This window comes from Rhipicephalus microplus, chromosome 1 (assembly GCF_043290135.1).
Source record: "Rhipicephalus microplus isolate Deutch F79 chromosome 1, USDA_Rmic, whole genome shotgun sequence".
NCBI classification, from domain to species: Eukaryota; Metazoa; Arthropoda; class Arachnida; order Ixodida; family Ixodidae; genus Rhipicephalus; species Rhipicephalus microplus.
Genome location: NC_134700.1, coordinates 131060617 through 131081474, shown reverse-complemented (window position 1 = coordinate 131081474; position 20858 = coordinate 131060617). Strand labels below are relative to the sequence as shown.

General features: G+C 47.3%; 1 protein-coding gene across 8 annotated transcripts in view; it reads right to left on the bottom strand.

Annotated features, from left to right (window-relative positions):
* Positions 1-20858, bottom strand: part of LOC142798219 (uncharacterized) — a 277973-nt gene that overhangs the window by 4131 nt on the left and 252984 nt on the right. The window contains exon 2 of one of the 8 annotated variants that reach the window (XM_075887369.1): positions 17715-17945. The exons of 5 other annotated variants lie outside the window; for them this stretch is intronic. In XM_075887369.1, coding sequence (XP_075743484.1) covers positions 17715-17719 — 5 coding nt within the window. In that variant the 5' untranslated portion in view covers positions 17720-17945. Of the gene's footprint in view, positions 1-749; positions 10049-17714; positions 17946-20858 lie in introns of those variants that run through there. 2 more of the 8 variants (XM_075887376.1, XM_075887368.1) reach the window with 2 other exon arrangements.

The following is a 20858-nucleotide window of genomic DNA, read 5'->3' as shown; positions in this document are numbered from 1 at the left end:
AACAGTATCACTTTCTCTTGATTAACGTACAAAAAGTTCCATATCAGTCAAGGGCAAATGACAAATGTAATTTTAATTTTCAGCCTCACTCGACAACGCCACACACAGGTAAATTATACAGCTGTTTGTGCCACTCATCTGCATAGGTGCAGCGAAATCGGCCGCGTGCATGCACCAGATAACTATTTTACGGAAAGGACGAGATTACAGAGGCACCGTTTGCATCGAGGGTGATCCGCGAAAGCTAATCGCCATTTGGCACAACGAGTTCTGGGTAAGTTGTTGCAAGCGTGCCGTGAAGTACGTTACGTCGTTTCTAAAAAGTAAGGTCTCGATGTACGGTAGAGCTATTAGGAGAGCCTCGTCAATGAGCTTGCCTTCCCCTTATGCCTGCATGCTTGCCACTTGCGTTGTAAAAAAAAAAAAAACGCAAGCCGCGTACGCGGTGCTGCACTTGCGCAACATGGAAAACTAAAAGACCTCAGCACTACAACTCGTAATAATAATAATATTAGTACGCAGCGGTAACAAAAAACGCTAGAATAAGGAAGATGCGCTAAAAAATGACCGGCATGCACAACCGCGAACCGCGGCTGAGCTATCCGGTAAGAGTATACGCAGGCAGAGTGAGCAAAGATCATATTCTTTGGTATGCTAAGCTTCATGATTAAACATTCACATAAAAAAAACCACCGCAATACGCTTATTTAGTTTCAAAGCGGCACAATACATTTAATAAGATGTGTTACCTGCCGCCCCGTCCAGCCCTGTTGATACGCTGAATCCACGTCTCCCGAAGCTTTTGCTCTTTAGGAAAGACGTAGAAACCCAAGCCTTTATCCCTTGTGCTGTTGTTGTAGCATCCAGGAACACAGCACGTAAATCCTCCCATCGTAAGACGGCTCCACACGACCGAAAAATCTATCGAAAAGGGAACGCTCAAGCACTTCGGCTGGCTGGTGCGCCCGGACGACTACAAGTACCGGCATGCACCGCGGCTGCCGCGGCAGCGGTGGCGTCGCGAAACTGGCCTGTGGGATCGGTCTATTTATGCTCCGCATTCACAGACAGACGTTGGCCGTTCAGTTCAATGTCGGGCTCTGAGTGCATGCCTCTCTTTCGAGAGAACAAGACACACGTGCTTTTTCCTGGGTTCAGCCGGAATCCGTTTTCTTCTGCCCATTTGGAGACCTTGTTTAAGCCTAACTGAACCTGTCGCTCACACATTGCTAGGTTGCATGACTTAAAGCCAAGCTGGACGTCATCGACATATGTGGAATAGAACATGTTGCGGGGGATGGACAGGTGCAAGGAATTCGTTTTTATAATAAAAAGTGTACAACTAAGTACACCACCTTGCGGTACTCCCGTTTCTTGCACAAATATTTGGGAGAGAGTACTGCCCCCACGGACGCGGAATTTCCGATTGGACAAGTAACTCTCGATTATGGAAAGCATTCTACCGCGCACACCCAGGTGAGACAAGTCTCTTAATATCCCAAAACACCATGTTGTGTCGTAAGCCTTCTCGATATCGAGAAACACTGAGAGGAAGTATTGTTTGTGGACAAAAGCGTCTCGGATCTGTGCCTCGATACGCACCAGATGGTCGGTAGTGGATCTACCCTCCCGAAACCCACACTGAAATTGGTCGAGCAGATTGTGTGTTTCAAGGAAATGTAAAAGTCGGCGGTTTATCATTTTTTCAAAAAGTTTACAAACGCAGCTGGTTAGTGCAATGGGCCTATAACTTGAAACTGAGGAAGGGTCCTTGCCCTGTTTCAAAATAGGGATAACAATAGCCTCTTTCCAGGAAGCAGGGATGGTGCCTGAAAGCCAGATAGCATTGTATAGAGAGAGTAAAGTTTTTCGCGTTTCGAGCGGCAAGTTTTTCAACATTTCATATGTGACACGGTCGTAGCCTGGAGTGGAATTATTGCAAGAGTTTAGTGATGTTTGTAGCTCAGCTAAGTTGAAAGGTTGGTTGTATTCCTCGTAATTTGTGCACTTGGATTCTAGTTTCTGCTTTTCTATCTTTGCTTTGTGTCTTTGGAAAGCTTCAGTGTAGTGTGACGAGCTAGACACCTGCTCGTAGTGTGCACCGAGGAAGTTCGCTTGAGCTTCCAGGCTATCACCCTGTGTGTTTACGAGTGGGAGTGAGTGTACTTGTCTTCCTGCTACCCTACGAACCATGTTCCAGACTTTAGCCTCTTGTGTATATGAATTTATCCCTGATAAAAACTTGTGCCAGCTTTCTTTTCTGGCCTGCCGACGCGTTCTCCTGCCTCGAGATTTTATTTTCCTAAAGCTCTCAAGGTTTTCCGCTGTCGGCGAGTTCCGCAGCAACCTCCATGCCCTGTTCTGTTCCTTTCGCGCATTCTGGCACTCAGTGTTCCACCACGGAACGTGTCGTTTGCCGGGCAGTCCAGATGTTTGTGGAATGCACTTGGTTGCTGCGTCAGTAAGAAAAGCCGTGAAGTACTGCACAGCTTCATCTATGCCTAACCTGCATATGTCAGTCCAATTTAGGTGAGCAAGCTTTTGAAATCGTTCCCAGTTGGCTTTGTTTACCAGCCATTTGGGAACATGTGGAGGACATTCATGCATTATTGGTGTACTCAAAACCAAAGGAAAATGGTCACTTCCGTATGGGTTATTTATGACTTTCCACTGAAGTAATGGTACAAGTGAAGGAGATGCGATACTGAGGTCTATGGAGGAGTAAGTATTGTTTGCAAGGTTATAATATGTTGCCTGTTTTTTATTCAACAGACAAGCACCTGATGAAAAGAGGAACTGTTCGATGAGACGACCTCGTGCATCACATCGACAGTCACCCCATAAACCGCTGTGCGCATTCAGGTCCCCTAGAACCAGATAAGGTTCTGGTAACTCGGCTATTAAAGAGTGAAAATCATGTTTTTCCAGGTGGTGTTGCGGCGGTATGTATAGAGAGCAGATGGTGACGAGCTTATTCAATAGAACTGCTCGAACAGCCACTGCCTCTAGGGATGTTAGTAGTGGTAGATGGCTACATGCTACTCCTCGATTAACAATAATGGCTACACCACCAGATGATGCAACAGCATCATCTCTGTCCTTTCGAAAGACAACATATTGACGCAAAAAATTTGTATTCTTGGATTTTAAGTGTGTTTCCTGTACACACAGCACTTTTGGAGAATGTTTGTTTAGAAGTTCTTGGGCATCGTCGAGGTTTCGAAGTAGTCCTCTGACGTTCCATTGTATAATTTGTGTTTCCATTATGGGAGTGAAGAAGTGCTGTGTGTACGAAATGAGTGTGGCTGGTGTCTAAAGAGAGAAGTGACTTATCTTACAGAGCCTTTAGAAGGCCCTGTAATTACCGTTTTGTCTTTTTTAGAGCGGTCGAGGGAACCCCGCCGCTCTTTTGGCGCAGTCTGCGCCGGTGCAGTTGATGTGTCCATCGCCTCAGGAGAGGCGACAGATAATGTTTTCGTTGTAGGCTTCGTCGTGACAGACGGAGCCTTAAACCCCACCGGGCTGGAGGTCGAGGGGACCTCTTTAGTTTGTGTGGTGCCCTGGCTGCTGCCAAGGTTCACAGGCGCCTTCGGTGGGGCTGTATTCAAGGAGGGTGGGGCAGCCGAGGCTGCTCCCCCCATGGGGGCTTGTGGCGTTTGCCTCGGCACGCTGGGCGTGGTCCAAGGCATTGCCGAAAACCGAAGTGGTGCTGACCCCCCTCGCGCCACTTCGGCGTACGATGTGTTCCCATAAAAATGCGGGGAAACGCGCTGCCGCGCTTCACGGAAGCTTATGTTCAATTTAAACTTTGTACTAATAATTTCTTTTTCCATTTTCCAGGCCACGCATGACCTGGAATATGCAGGATGGTCACCCTCACAGTTTGCACAGTGCACTTGTAGCTGACAGTCATCGTCAGCGGTATGACCTTTGGTGCCGCATTTTGCGCAGGTAATCTGTCCTCGGCAGCTCTGGGAGCCGTGCCCGAACCTCTGACACTTAAAGCAGCGCCTCGGGTTGGGTATGTATGGTCTAACTGGCAGTTTAAGATATCCTGTTGGTATTTCAGTTGGGAGTGTGCTAGATGCGAAAGTGAGTATGATGTGCTTCGTTGGGATTTCCTTATTTTCTCTTCTTATTTTGATACGCTGCACCTGAATGACATTTTCCTCTTTCCAGCCTGTTAGAAGTTCATCATCAGAGAGGTCCATCAGGTCTCCATCTGATACAACACCCTTCACTGTGTTCATGGTTCGATGTGGTGTGATTGTGATAGGCTGATCCCCAAATGCTGTGAGTTTATGTAGTCTCTGGTACTGTGCGTTGTCTTTTACTTCAAGTAACAGGTCACCACTGGCGGTCTTTGTGGCCTTGTAGCCTGCGCCCAGCGTTTCTATAAGGCATTTCGATACAAGGAAAGGTGAAATGTTTCTAGCTTTCTTTTCTGTATTTTCACAATGGATAATGTGGTATTTTGGGAAGTTGTCTTTTTTGTTCGGGAGAAATTCAAGAATTACATCGGTGCGCCACCTCTCAGAGGGGCGATTAGGTTAGGTTAATTTGGTTTTTTATGGCGCAGAAGCAGCTAAGGCTATGCTGCGCCAGACACAAGACTTTCAGGAATAGACGCTAAAAAGATGAGATTTTAAAGCTTATTTAACAGGTTACTTTCTTTCAGAAAGTTTAGAGAGTCAGGCAGAGGTACTAGAGGGTCATCTCCTAGGAACAAAGCAGGGTGTAAAGGTACGTGTTGTTTGTATAGCTTGCTGAAATATTTTTGTCTCTGTGTTTCAATGGTAGGACATGTGATTAGGATGTGCATAAGTGTTAACGCTTCTTGGCATTTTTCACACGTTGGTTGTTCTTCCTTTGCGAGTAAGAAGTTGTGTGTCAAGTGTGTGTGTCCAATGCGAAGTCGGCATAATACAACTTCAATAAACCGTTGCTGGTAACGGCAGGTCTTCCATTCCCCGAGTGTGGGTTTCACCAGGTGGAGCTTATTGTTCGTGCAGGTGTCCCATTGCTTTTGCCATTTTGCTAGTAGGGCCAGGCAAATTGTTCTCTGGATATCTTTAAGGGGAATTTTTACTTTTGTTACTGTTTTATGGGCTGCCTGGGAAGCATACTTATCTGCTTTTTCGTTTCCAGGTATCCCGACATGACTTGGGACCCAGCAGAAACGGATGCAGGTTGCCTGACTGTTTAAGTATACCATGTTTAGAATGTCGCCTACTATAGGCTCACATTCGGATTTTATATGTAGTGCTTTTAGTGTGCTTAGTGAGTCGGTGTATATGATTGCTATCTTGTATTTTTCAGCGATGATTTTCCGAACTGCTTCACTCAAGGCATAAGCTTCAGCTGAAAAAATGAAAAAACTACGAGGTACTTTCACAGAAATTGCGCTTTTCGTCGTCACAATCCCAATACCCACGTGGTCCTCCGTTTTTGAGCCATCTGTGTAAAATTCTTCGTAATCCCTATATTCGTGCTGAAGTGTATAAAATTCTTGGATTATGTGTTCTGGTGGGGTGCTTTTTTTGTTGAAACGGCTAAGTGAAAATTCGCATAGCTGTGACAGGTCAAACCATGGCGGCAGTCTTGGTGGTTTAATAGCGACATCTAGTGATTCAACAGGGATGGTATAAAAGCGGCAGTATTCCTCGAAACGTAGGACAAGTGGTTTGATTAGGTTCGGTTTGTTGAGATAGTGTGAGCGCGAGTCACATTTTGCGGCAATTTCATAGCAGATGTGTTCAGGTGACGACCTTATTCTTAAAACATATGACAAGGTTAGTAATGCTCTTCGATCACATAGAGGGGGCTCATTGCATTCTACGTATAGACTTTGCACAGGTGATGTTCTGTAAGCACCACTTGACAGACGGAGACCGAGGTTGTGTATAGGGTCAAGACGGCGGATGTATGAGTTTCGCGCCGAGCCGTAGACTATGCATCCGTAGTCTAAAATGCTGCGTACAAGGGATCGGTAAATACGTATAAGGCAGAATCGATCGGAACCCCAGTGTTTATGGGAGAGTACTTTGAGCACATTGAGTGCTCTGTTTGCCTTAGTTTTCAGTGCATTTATGTGTGGCAGAAAGTTTAGTTTTCGGTCGAATGTGATTCCTAGAAATTTGTGTTCTTGTTTTACCGGCATGTTGATGTTGTATAGTTTGAGCGCGGGTTCAGGGAACAGTTCACTCTTTTGTGTAAAGAGAACAGCTGTGGTTTTTTGGGCTGAAAAGCGGAAACCATTTTGGTCGGCCCATTTCGTAAGCCGATTTATTGTAATTTGGAGTTGCCTTTCGCAGGATGATAGGCTGGAGGCTCGGCATGCAATTTGTAGATCATCAACATAGATGGAGTGCATGACTGTACGGGGTATAGCCCTGTTGATGGAGTTCATTTTTACTATAAACAGGGTGGTGCTCAAAACGCAGCCCTGTGGTACACCATTTTCTTGGACAAATATTCGTGACAGTACCGTACCCAAACGTACTTGAAAAGTTCTATTCGATAAAAAATCGTGTAAGCAGTTCAGGATTCTTCCGCGAATCCCTAAGTTAGCTAGATCTCTGAGAATTCCGCATCTCCAAGTTGTGTCATATGCTTTCTCTAGGTCAAAGAAGACCGAGAGACAGAACTGTTTGTGTAGAAATGCTTGTCGTATTTCTTGTTCCAGCCTAACAATGTGATCAGTGGTGGAACAGCCCTTTTTGTATCCGCACTGGTGTGCGTCTATTAGGTGCTCCGATTCCAGAGTGAAGGTAAGTCTAATATTTATGATGCTTTCGTATGTTTTTGCAAGGCAACTTGTTAATGCAATGGGCCTGTAGCTACTTGGGGTTGTTGGGGGTTTACCAGGTTTTAGGAATGGTATGACTATGGCTTTTTTCCAATCTTCAGGCATTATGCCAGAGTCCCATATTTTGTTGAAGAATTGGAGAAGTGCCCGTGTGGATGCTTGGGATAGGTGTGCCAACATTGCGTAGTGTATTTGGTCAGCCCCTGTTGCCGTTTTTTTACCGGCAGAGAGTACCCTGTTCAATTCGTGCAGCGCAAGCGGAAGGTTATAACTTTCATTTGAGGTACTGCTAGTAGGCAATCTTTGTCTTTCTGCATTTTCTTTGTATTTCAGGAATGTATTGGTGTAATTTGCTGAGCATGATACCTTATAAAAGTGTTCTCCTAATAGGTTGGCCTGGTCTTCTAGTGTTGATTGTGTGTCTGGACTTGTGAGCAGTGGTATTGTGTAGGAGGAGTACTCTCCTTTGAACTTCCTCACCTGGTCCCAGATGTGTTTAGATGTGACTGAACTGTTAATTGATGATATGTATTTTTGCCATGAATCCTTTTCTGCCTGTCTTCGAATAAATCGGGCTCTGGCTTTTGCCTGTTTGAAGTTGATGAGGTTGGTGTACGTGGGGTATCTTCGTAGAATTCCCCAGGCCTTATTTTGTAGTTTTTTGGCATCAGTACACTCGTTTGTCCACCAAGGATTGAATTTCTTGCGTACGATGCCGGATGATTGCGGTATTGCTTTTTCTGCTGCTAAAATTAACACTTTGACGAACTCTTCGTTTAGTTCCTCAACAGAAAGCTCCGATGAGAAAACTTCATCGAACTTAGCGTTTTCTGTGAAAACTGGCCAGTTCGCGAGCTGCAGTTTCCACCGGCGTGGCCTGCTTGTTAGAGTTGGGTAAGATGGTATGAGTTTTATGATGCCGGGTTGATGATCACTACCATAAGACGTGTTGAGGACGTCCCATTTAAAATCATTAAAAATACACGATGAACACATGGCGAGATCTAAGCAACTAAAAGTGCGCGAGGTTGGTGAAAAGTAGGTAAAAGCACCGGAATTAAGAAGGCAGATGTCATTTGATAAAATGAAATCTTCCACGGCTTGCCCTCTTGCGTCAGTTTTGTCGCTACCCCAAAGGGTTGAATGAGCATTGAAATCCCCAACTAAGATAAATGGTTTTGGCAACTGTTCCACTAGATTTTCTAAGTTTTTGGTGGTGAAAAGGGTGTGAGGTGGGATATACAGTGAGCAGATGGTGATGGTCTTGTATGATAGGATGGTGACGGCTACGGCCTCGAAAGATGTGTTTATTTGGACATCTCGCGTAGGAGTGCTGCCCTGCACCACTATGGCTACTCCTCCTGAAAGACGGTTGCAATGTTCGCGGTCCTTTCGGGCAACTTTGAAGCCTTTTAGGAAGTGGCTGTGTTTTGTACCAAGATTTGTCTCTTGGAGGCAAAAAGCTACTGGTGAGAATTTGTTAATGATGTCCTTTATGTCACCTAAGTTATGAATTAAGCCTCTACAGTTCCAATGTACGATAAAAGCCATGGCAGAATAAAATTAAGTAAATATACTTCTGGGGATTGATTGGTATAAAAGATGATAGGTGACAATATTAAGAAATAGAAATAGAAAGAAATACAATAACCATTACGGTTATCGCTTACTTATTGTGGTTACAGGGACTTTGTCCTTGTCCTGTTTGGTACGCTCGAGAGAGCGCTTGTCCTTCGGTGTCGATGACACCGGAGCTTTGTGGTCGATCTCCATTGCCTTGTCTGAGGCGCTGGAAGATCGAGAGTGAGGCGCTGAGAAACGAATCTCAGGCCTTGGCACTCTATTGAGTTTAGGGCCCAGGGAGACCGGAGTCTGCGGGCCCTTTGATGTGCATGGAGCAGCTGGCGCTGCTTCTTTTACGGGGGCGGTTTGAGTCACCATAGAACCACTGGGTGTGGTAGCGGTCGACTCCTGAGGCCTTTGTGACGCTGCCCCCGACTGCGTCACATCGGCGTAACTTCTGTGGAAAAGGTATGATAGCCGTGTTCGCGCTTCGCTGAATGATATTTTTTCTTTGACGGTCAGAGCGATCACTTCTTTTTCTTTTTTCCAACATGGGCATGACCGGGAATACGCTGGGTGTTCCCCGTCACAGTTAACACAGTGGGGTGAGGATGAGCAGTTTTCTGATTTGTGGTCGTTTGCGCTGCATTTTGCGCATGTTTCTTTGCCTCTGCAAGAGTGCGAGGCGTGTCCGAATCTCTGACATTTGAAACAGCGTCTGGGGTTGGGAATGTAGGGTCTGACATTTATTTTTAAGTACCCAGCCTTAAGAGAGGTGGGCATTTCACATGTTCCAAAGGTTAGTATTACGTGTTTGGTGGGTACTTCCTGATTATTGCGACGCATTACAATTCTTTGAACTTTGATGACGTTTTGGTCTTGGAAACCTTCGAGGAGCTCTTCGTCACTAAGGCCTAAGAAGTCTTCCTCAGAGATTACTCCCCTGCTGGTGTTTAGAGAGCGATGGACCGAAACGGTGACAGCTGTTTCTCCAATGCTGGTTAGTTGGGACAGCTTAGGCACTTGGTCTTTTTCGGTTAGCTCCAAAAGGAGGTCACCGCTTGACATTTTGGATGCTTTGTATGTGGGTCCTATTTTTTCTTTTAGGCACTTGGCCACCAAAAATGGGGATAATTTTCTTAGAGGTGTGCTGTCACTGTGGATAATGTGGTACTTCGCAAAAGTAAATTTAGTTTCTTTCGAGACGTGAAAACTTGCTTCGGTGCGGCCTCTCTTGCGAGACCGATCAAGGTCGGCGGATGCTTGTAAAGCCATACAAGTATGAATGTGTTCGGTAACAGCGGCGACCACCCACCACGGAGCCCAACAAGGGGACGCGGTTGGACTTGTTGAAACAAGCCCTCCCGACGCCAGCCGTACGCTGTCACTATAACCCAATGTAATTATCCAAGGTGGGATACCTACACAAGGTTAACCCTTGCCGCCATGAATATCGGAAGTAAACGGAAGAGAGTAGAAAACAGGACAGATAAATAGTAAGAGATAAAGACGAAGATGTAGGGAGAGAGAGATAGGAAAAGGCGACTGCCGATTTCCCCTGGGTGGGTCAGCCCAGGGGTGCCGTCTACGTGAAGCCGGGGCCAAAGGGGTGTGTTGCCTCTGCCGGGGGGCCTTAACGGTCCAATCACCCAGCGTCGGCTCAACCCCCAGGATCCCCTTTTCCCCGGACACGGCAAAGCCACGCACGGCTAGGCGTGGGAGGGAGTAGAAACTCCCCCGTTAGCTCGGGTCCGTGGTGTCGCTACACACCAAACGCCTACTTGCGCAGGCGCCCCTGCGGGGAGAGGGGCGATTAGTTGTGACACAAATTTATCATTGCAAAGGATTCCTCTCAAAAAAAGATGGCTACAACTGCTGGAATTAGCTTTGCCTACCACACAGTTGTTTACCTCTAAGCTACCTGTCCACAGACTGAACTCTGAAGCTGGCGAGTCAAGTTTTTGCAGACTGAAAGCTTAGTAGTAACATACATTATTGCCTCACAAAGTGTGAAAGCGTGAAAGCGTTGTATAAAATGTGTGTGCTTCTTATTCCCATCAAGACGCTCTCTAAAATTAACTAGAGGAGACTCTGGAGCTGTGGTCGTACAGCCACCACGTGAATGATGGGTAGTACGTAAATTTGCTAAATCTTCGGGATTGCAGCTTGGAATGCACTTGTGCCTTTGTTTGTTGCTGTGTTTTGGTTTAGTTTCGAATAAGAGAACGAACTGTTGTGAATTTCGTGAGCGGATTCGAGTCGGTGAACCTGAAAAAGTTTAATGTTACGAAGTGAAGCTGCTGAATTTTTGCTGAGCTTCATCTGGTAGCTAAGTGGATTCAATCTCCACGATACCAAAAAGAACGAAGATTAGACAAAACCAAGTACTACCCATCATTCCCATGCTGGCCAAAGCACCGTGCGTTGCAGCTTCCATATACATTAGTACTTGTTTATTACAGAAAACTCAATGCTGCACACCACCAACTTCACCGTTTTATCAGTCTCTGCCAAAAGCCGCTACCTTTTTTTTTACACAAAAAGTGTTTACATACCACAATCCATTTATACCTACCTGACATTTTCCATGATGTAACACATCAGTGAAAGAACAAGCGAGGTTTTTATGGCATCCCCGCAATATCACACTATTTTTCCTTTGAGGTTTACTGCCCGATATAATGCAGTTTTGCCACATGAATTATATTCAACATCGGACTAGCCTAAGATCATGCTATTTTTGTTTCTCGTTAAAGATACTAACTACCTCTAGCTTCTTTATCCAGGATGGTGGATCATCTTAGCTCGTTCAATGCACAGGCAGCCAAAGAGCTTAGATGCTGTAAGCAAGTACCGCAGTAATGGTATCGTTTAGCACAAATACCACGTTTACTTAAGTTGTTGCGTAGCGCTTCCATGTACTACGAAGACGGGAATGTAACGGGCAAACTTTTTTTGTGGGCGCTGGTCGCTTCGCTGCAGCGCAAGGCGAGAGACTCCTGGCCATGGTTTAAGCTTGCTTAATCTTTATTTAATCACAAACCCTGTCCAGTGGTGTAACAAAACAAAACAGCACACGAAGGGTGCAAAGCCTCTTGGTTGTTCAACGCGTGGTTTCCGATTCGACGTGCGCAGGACTAATCTTCACGTAGGTCAAGTACCAGTTTTATTCTTATTTGCGGAGCAGGCACACACAAATTCTTTAAATTTAAAACAATTTCCTAACCATTAATGTTCAGTCACGCTACAAATACCCAGAGGGCGCGCAGCACACAAAATGGCATAGATACTCAACGGGTGCTAACAATACGTTCGCTGACATTCAAATGTTATAGGTTCAAAATTCAGAGGATCAATAATGCCCTCGGTTCGACGACGCGTCGAGTTCAGAACGGCCATTAACACTTTACAAGTAGTCGTCATCATTATTTACCACTCTGGGATATGACATGCAATCAAATGCACACAATTGACAGTAGAAAACGTGCTCTACGCAATGAACTTTTGATACTCACACTTTCGTGGGCTGCGCTGTCAGTTATCGTATTTATCGCCTCGTGCTTCAGCGTGCTTTTATCAGCGACTTTCACACAACCATTGTCACAGTGCGTGACAACACATCAATTATTAGTGCACTATTACCACAACCCATGCAGCAACAAAGTCATGTCAGGCATGCTCCCTGCCGCCGGCGCGAACAAGTGATGATGCACGTAGCAATCAGGAAACCTCAAGTGTTTCTTATTTTGTAACCAAGTTTCAGTATTTTCTTGACCACACAATTCACTCGAATAATCCTAATAATATTTCTGAATATGCTCACTTGAGTCGGGTCATTTGAGTAGAGCGCTTAGTAAAAAGGCGAGGATGTGCTTTGAATGTGTAGTGACGGAAATCGGGGCCAAATGAGCGGGTGTTTTAAAATTGCTTGGGAGAGTATCCGCTTGCTCAATGCCTTAATGTACCGTTATCGACGAAACGAAGCTAACGACGTTGAAATGTCGATCTGCCGAGTGAAGTTTCTGCTAAGAGCGCGCTTGATATGCTCGCGTTTCGCTATAATGAGGCGCATAGGTTCGGAGCGCATCCGTGCTACCGTGTGTGGCGCGCTGCTACCGACATTTTTTTCTCGTCGAAAGAAATCCGTCTAGGAAAGAATCCAAGTCTTGGGGGGGGGGGGAGGGGATTCTGGGGTGCTCGGGGTGCTCGGGCCTCTTTTGGGCTGTATCATGTAGCATCATGGGGGGTGGGGGGGTGGGGGGCAGCTTCTTTTTGACGCAGCTTAGCCTCTCATCCACCAGCAATGGACTGTTGGCCACCCGGTAGTGCGGCTATTTCACAGGTGACTGTTCATAACTTAACAGAATGCATTTCTGTGCGAGTTGGTGTATTGTCTGAAAATAAATATACAGAGCAAAAAAGACGTGACACAGGAAACAAGTAGACAGATCGGTCTATACCTGTTCCTTTTCCTTTCCGGCGATGAAATTCGGATCATGGGGCATGTTGCGAAGCGCGCCTGCGACGACGTTACGAAGGGCGCCGCGAATCTCACCGCTGCAACCACTGTTTCGAAAGACGGCGACGCCAACACGGTCCCGAAGGCGCCACTGCTCCGATCTCCGCCGACACGGTCACCAGCCGTTCGGTAGCGTAGGTTTCTCAGCTCGCGACTGCTTCTGCGCAGAGCTGATAGACGAGCGGACGAGACGACGGTGAGTTCAGCAAGGTTCATGTACAGCATATATACAGAGGCGTTACAAATTCGGCACTGGGGCCGACAGCTTAGAGACCCGAAGAGTCGAGCCCTCCTCTCTAACACATGTGTCTACTCTCGCGACGCGCCGCAGGGATTCTTTTATATGCACCGGGTGGATTCTTCCAGTAACCAAATGTCCAACCAGAAGCGCCGCTGGTCGTGAGGTCAGAATCCTCCAATGGGATCGCCGCTGGGCTGCGTCATTCTCAATGAATCTGGAGCCGCTGCGCTGCACGTGGCTGCACCCAAGGACGAGTGACGTCGCCACGCATTGCGTCAGACTCGCCAGACAGGAATGCGCCGGCTCGCTGGCTGAGGTGACTCACTGTGCGTGCGCGTGCGCGACAGAGAGGCACCGTCGCGTGATGACGCCGTTGAGTTGTTCATCGCGTCAGGCGGGCTCGCGGGCTGGCCTTGACACAGATTGCCTTTTTCAGAGGCATGGACGTTCGCTATGGACTCGCAGGCATAACAGCACCCCCGCCGCCAGACAATGCGCCAGACGAGCTGCTTCCACGTGGCTCGGATGTCAGGCGCGCTCGTTCGCCAGGTCCCTCCAGGTTCGCCTCCGGGGCCATGGGGAAAATGCAGCTCCAGACTGTTCCGGGAACACATCCCATTTGTGAGGACGGATCCCAGCTCCACTGGCTTGTGGCCACAACTTGTCGACCAGCTTTGTTCCTCTCACGATCTTTGGTTTCAGCACTTGTTGATGGTTCTGATGATTGATTGATATGTGGGGTTTAACGTCCCAAAACCACTATATGATTATGAGAGACGCCGTAGTGGAGGGCTCTGGAAATTTAGACCACCTGGGGTTGTTTAACGTGCGCCCAAATCTGAGCACACGGGCCTACAACATTTCCGCCTCCATCGGAAATGCAGCCGCCGCAGCTGGGATTCGAACCCGCGCCCTGCGGGTCAGCAGCCGAGTACCTTAGCCACTAGACCACCGCGGCGGGGCTTGATGGTTCTGCAACTTGTCAAGAATGGTTCGACAACAGACAACACACGACACAAGCAAGTGTCCTCGGTCACCCGACAGAACACCAGATAAAGTATACCACAACACATACCTAGCTACGTGTCTATCGGAATTTCGTTCCCTCTACATCAAGAGGCACATGTGGGACGCAAGACTTAAAATGACAACTCAAATTTTTAGACGTACAATAACGTAACGAAATAGAATAGAACATAAAGTTGGCTCCTTGAGCTCACTCTGGACGAGAGCGCTCAGCTAAGGTCATGATGAGGGCCCCGCCGCGGTGGTCTAGTGGCTAAGGTACTCGGCTACTGACCCGCAGGTCGCGGGTTCGAATCCCGGCTGCGGCGGCTGCATTTCCGATGGAGGCGGAAATGTTGTAGGCTCGTGTGCTCAGATTTAGGCGCACGTTAAAGAACCCCAGGTGATTAAAATTTCCGGAGCCTTCCACTACGGCGTCTCTCATAATCATATGGCGGTTTTGGGACGTTAAACCCTACAAATCAATCAAGGTCGTGATGAGGTCAAAATTTCGCCCTGAATCGCCAGCGAGAAACTGAAAGGTGGAAAAGGTACTAATTAAACGCACTGCTCATTGCGCCTGCATTAGCGTTTAGCTTTCTCTTTTTTTGGCGAACGTCAATGTTGTGCCGTTGGAGTATCATGCTCCATCTCAGTAACCAGCCACTTTTAGGCGACGATACCTATGTGGTACTAAGGGCTGCCCGTACTTACGATGTTGCACATCTGTGTAACTACAATATGGGAGTCCAGATTTCTCATAAAAAGAAACATTCCTTCTCAGGTCCTCCTTCTGGACTTCACTTAACCTAGGCTCTAGGTTCAACTGCTCCAAGATTACCTCCGATCTCCTTTCGATTATATCACTAAAACTCAAAATTTCTGCTCCCTCTTCCTCTGAAGCATTCAACAGCAGATTTACGACCGGTTGACGTTGCACATATGGTTTCATCAAGTTACTGTGGTAAATTTTGTTCGGCCGCCTTGCTAATTTCACTTCTTAATCGGTATCAACAAGCTTCATGGGTGCCTTCCACTTGTCCGCGGATTTCCCCGCTCTCTGACAAGTGTCGCATGAGCGTACAAAGTCTTCGATATCCTTCCGGCATTTCGGCCAATAAAACTCAAGGGAAACTCTAGCATTGGTCTTTTTTATGCCGAGATGCCCTGCCAACGCGTTTTCGTGCGCCAGTTACAATAGTTGGCGACGATACTTTTGTGGCACCAAGAGCTGCTCATACTTGCGACCTTGCGAATTTGTGTAGCTCCGATACAGGAGCCCTGCTTTCTCAAAAAAAAAGAAACATTCTTTTTCTTTTTTCCCAAGTTTACGCTTTCCATTAGCGCTTTGATCGAGAGGTCCTCATGCTGCTCTCGAATGAGCGTTTCTCGATCAACCCTCGACAGCTCACTCCAACTTTCCGCTACAGGCGAAAGCGTTGCACCCCTCTCGCTCTGACTCAATGGCGCCATGTCGTCTCCCCCGGCTACGGAAACCGCGCCGGTTGCTTCGGCGACAGGCCGCTCGAGTGACTGCTCACATGACTCACACGGAGAATTTCCTCCCTGAGGCTCCTTCGACTCGCCGCCAAGGTCACACAAATCTGCTGCTTTTGAACTTGTTTCACCACATTGAACAAGATCAATCTCCCGCGAAAGCTTCCGCGCTTGCGATCGCGTGAGAGCCATGTACGCTAAGTTGGGGAAGAACGATTTACCCTGCTCTTTGAGAAGCTGCTCTGAGTTGTTATAGAAAAGATAAGAAAAACGATCGGGCAGCGCAGCAGACACAGCCGTTTCAGTACGAAGCTTACCGAACGGGCCTTCAATGACAACCGTAGCGATTAGTAAGCAAGCACTCTGCTCTTCGGCGACTTGCCTGATCCACGCGCATTCTCCTGTAAAGTCATCCGGAGACACCAATGAAGGATGGACAACGTCTATGGTTGCCGCTGAGTCTCGAAGTGCTCGACACGTTTTCCCATTCACACTAATGTCTTGGTGATACGGCTCTAACAACCGCATGTTCTTTTCCGATTCTCGGATTGTTGCAAAAGCGAACTTTTGCTTACAGTTTATCGCGATGTGCCCTTCCTTTTTGCAGTTGTAGCAGATTCGCGGCTTCGGTTTGTTTTCCGATTCTCGGGTAGTCGCAAACCTTTGCTTACAGTTTATCGCGATGTGCCCTTCCTTTCTGCAGTTGTAGCAGATTAGCGGCTTCCGTGATTCAAACTCCCATGTGGTATCAGTGCGTTGTTCAGGAACCTCACTCGATTTCTCCGCTTCCGTTTGCCCTTCCCCTACAGTGTCCTTCGTAAGAGACGGGTCCTTCTTAAAATTACGGTGCGGAGCGGGTTACTGCTGATCAGGTTTCTTGGAAAAGCCCTCTTTCCTTTTATCCTTTTCAACGCGCACTGCCCTGCTATGCAACTTTCGGCGTGTATAATACTCCTCAGCTAACTCTGCTGCGTTGTTTAGCTGTACTTTACCAAGTTTGTCCTGCAGCCAAAGCTTGACATCCTCCTCGATGCAGCGGTAGAATTGTTCCAATGCAATGCATTCTACCACTTTATCGCGGTCGTCATAAACACCTTCGCCCTTGAGCCATTCAATTAAATCGGCTTTAAGACGAAACACGAAGTCAATGTGTGACTCATTCCCCTTTTTATCATACCGGAAGCTTTGCCTGAAAGCCTCGGGTGACAACTTATAACGTCTCGAGAGCACTTCCCTAACCTCGTCATAGCTCTCAAACGCTTCCCTCGACAAGCAAGTTATCGCGTCGAGGGAAGCGTTAACAGACACTTCGCCGGGAAGAAGAGCTAACAGACTCTGCGCCCAAAGAGACCGCTCTAAAGCATTTCGCTCACACACGTGTTCAAACTTGACGAGATACTTCGCCATGTCCTCGCCTACTACGAACGGTGGCAGTTGGTCCCGAATTCTATAACCGCTGACCTGAACTGTCGGAGAAGCTACGCTATAGCGCCTGTGAACACTGTAGGATTGCAAATTCTATTCGTTTCAACTCAAGGCGCTCCTGTCCCTCGGCCTCCTCACGGCGTTCTCGCCTTTCAGCTTCTTCCCGTTCGCGAACTTCTCGCCTTTCAGCTTCTTCACGTTCGCGAACTTCTACTTCTTGCCTTTCAGCCTCCTCGCGACGTGCTTTGATATCCGCCCAGGCCTCATCAACTTCCTCAGCCGACACTCCTTCATTCTTCATGATCTCAAGGATCGCTTGCTTTCGTTTCGCACGGCCCAAAGTAAGGCCAAGTTCCTCACAAATTTCGATGAGTTCCTTCACTTTAAGGTTCTCCATCGTTCACACTAGCCTCTTGCTGTTAGCCCCTGTTAAGAACTTACTTGCCGTACCTGCTATAAGTCTACTAGCAAGACGCGCAAGCAATTATTAACACTCCCATGTTTACCTCCTTCGCATTGACTTTGGTTTCAAAGCACTTCGACTTTGCTTGAAACGATCAAAGCTCACTTTAATGCTTCACACAGCCCTTCTCTAAACTACTATATCCTGAGCTAGAGTAGTCTGGTCAACTGAGGGGAAAACATCAGGCACTCACCGCATCGATGTCACCGACGCCGGCTGATCCCACAGCTGCCAACCACTATTGCGAAGCACGCCTCCGATGACGTTACGAAGGACGCCACGAATCTCACCGCTGCAACCACTGTTTCGAAAGACGGCGACGCCAACACGGTCCCGAAGGTGCCACAGCTCCGATCTCCGCCGACACGGTCACCAGCCGTATGGTAGCGTAGGTTTCTCAGCTCGCGACTGCTTCTGCGCAGAGCTGATAGACGAGTGGACGAGACTACGGTGAGTTAAACAAGAACAAGGTTTATGTACAGCATATATACAGAGGCGTTACAAATTCGGCACTGGGGCCGACAGCTTAGAGACCCAAAGAGTCGAGCTCTCCTCTCTAACACATAGGTCTACTTTCGCGACGTGCCGCAGGGCTTCTTTTATATGCACCGGGTGGATTCTTCCAGTAACCAAATGTCCAACCAGAAGCGCCGCTGGTCGTGAGGTCAGAATCCTCCAATGGGATCGCCGCCTGGCCGCGTCATTCTCAATGAATCTGGAGCCGCTGCGCTGCACGTGGCTGCACACAAGGACAAGTGACGTCGCCACGCATTGCGTCAGACTCGCCAGACAGGAAGGCGCCAGCTTGCTGGCTGAGGCGACTCACTGTGCGTGCGCGACAGAGAGGCACCGTCGCGTGATGACGCCGTTGAGTTGTTCATCGCGTCAGGCGGGCTGGCGGGCTGGCCTTGACACAGATTGCCTTTTTCAGAGGCATGGACGTTCACTGTGGACTCGCAGGCATTACAGACACTGACAACTTGAGAGCCTAGCGCCGTGGTCGCATCGAACGAAGTCACAGAATGATGAAACCTGTGGGATTTGCGCAGCTCTTGTGCCAGATAAGTTCGGGTTATACGTGCACGCGTCAAGAAAATGAATGTTTTTTTTTATGTCACAGACTGAAATATGTTTATTATCTTTTTAATACTCTCGATAAGTATTTTTTTCTCTCGAAATGTGGGATGGTTTTGTGCGTCGGCTTTCGTGGCGTCATTCCTGGTACTGCCTGAATTTTCTTGGCCAGTCATTGCGGGCATAGATTTTCTTCAAGACTATTCTGCGTCATTTCTAAGTCACTTTCGCTTACTGTGTTTCTGCAGATTCGGGAATCAATAACCAATATCGTGGCATGGTATTAGGCGTAGTTGATGATTGCGTAACGTTGCCACCTTGCAGTAGTATCTTTGTCCTTGTTCAGTGTCCGCAGGTACAGTCAAATACGGGATCGCCGAAGGTAACCTCACGTTTTTGCTCTACTTGGAAGTGGTCATCACTCGAAGTCTCGTTCAGCTCCGAAATGGCCAGACCACGCATTTAGTTATGAACTTGAGTGGTGAATACAGGCATTTTGCGAAAGGCAACACCGTAGGCTTACTTAAATGCACTAGATGAGTTGGACGCTACTTCGATCTGCACTGAGAACAGTTGCGATAGTCGCTTCAACGTCAATTACCAGTAACAACCTGAGTGGGCAAAGCTCCCCAGTCTCCTCGATAGCTGTAATCCATTAGTGAATCTTTTGCCATAAAGTCAGAACTCCGAGAGACCTCTCTAACGAAGCACAGATTCATCACTAGGCCCATCGTCCAACCCATGCACCAACACGCTTACCGCGTGTCGCAGGAAGAACAGGATGTCATTCGTCATCAAGTGAAAGAAGGTCTCGGTGACGACGTCATTCAACCATCGACAAGTCCTTGGGCGTCACCAGTTGTGTTGGTAAAAAATGGAGATAGTTCACTTCGATTCTGGGTAGACTACCACAAACAGAAGAAGATAACAAAAAAGGCGTATAAGCTCTCCCTAGCATCGATGACTCCTTGGATCGCCTGCGCCACGCCCGTTACTTCTCCTCCATGGATCTCCACAGCGGACATTGGCAGATTTATGTAGATGAACGGGACCAAGAAAAAACAGCGTTTATAACACCTGACAGTCTCTATGATATTAAAGTTTTTCCTTTTGGCATGTGCTTCACTCCAGCCACATCTCAGAGAATGATGGACACAGTTCTATGTGGCCTCAAGTGGCACTAGTGTTTAGTGTATTAATACTACGCATTTTTTCTACGACGTTTGACCAGCACATTGAGTTGCTTAAGGCGGTTCTGGCTATTTGGGTTATTTTGAATATGAGGCATTCAAATTTTTGGCCATATTGTCAGCACCATCAGTATTCACCCCGACCCCGAGACGGCTATGGCAGTTGCTTTGTTACCGATACCGAAGGCAAAGCATGATGTACGCCGCTTTATGGACCTTCGTGCGGATTACCGCCGATTTGAGTCAAAATGTTTCGAAAATCGCCTACCCTCTACAAAAACTCATCAAGGACAACGTCGCCTTCTGTCCAGAACAATCCAACGCTTTCCGCAACCTTCAACAATGCCTACAAACACCGCCTTTTCTTGACCACATTGGCCCCAAAGCAGACAAAGAAGTCAAGGAAGTCCGCACTGATGCAAGTAACCTGCAGATATACATACGCATGGATATCAGATGATGATGATGGTAGATTTTAGTGGAGCAAGGGCAACTCAGGCCAAAGAGCGCCAAACATGCGGTTTTTGGTCGATTTGATTATAAAAAGTCTACTCAGGGTGGCAAGAATAAAATAGTAATGTATAGGACTTAAACTTAGGTGTAGTAACTATGTGTGATGGGTTTAAAACGGGCTATTCTTATGAGTTTTACAAAGTCATGCCGTGTCGTCAACAGCCCTTGTCAAGACAAGGAGTGCGTGCTGCATGACATATGATAAAAAAAATCTCAGCGATTCCCTCAGGATTGAGAGGAGGCTGAGATTAGTGAGAATATGTTATGGAATGTAGAAGCCTACACTAGCTAAAAACTTTAACACTACTTTTGGGGGAAACAAGGTGTCGTCTCCAAGAAAAAATTGTGGATGAGGCGGAATGTGACATTTGTACAGCTTTGGGAAGTGACACAGTCTTTCTGGTTCGAGGTACGGACAGGTAATTAGAACGTGAACGACAGACAGCTCATCACCACATTTTGCACAATGTGGTGCTGGAGAGTTGTTTAAAAAGTGCGAGTGTGTTGCATGTGTATGACCGATCCTGAGTCTGCACAGTGCAACCTCTTGGTGCATGTTA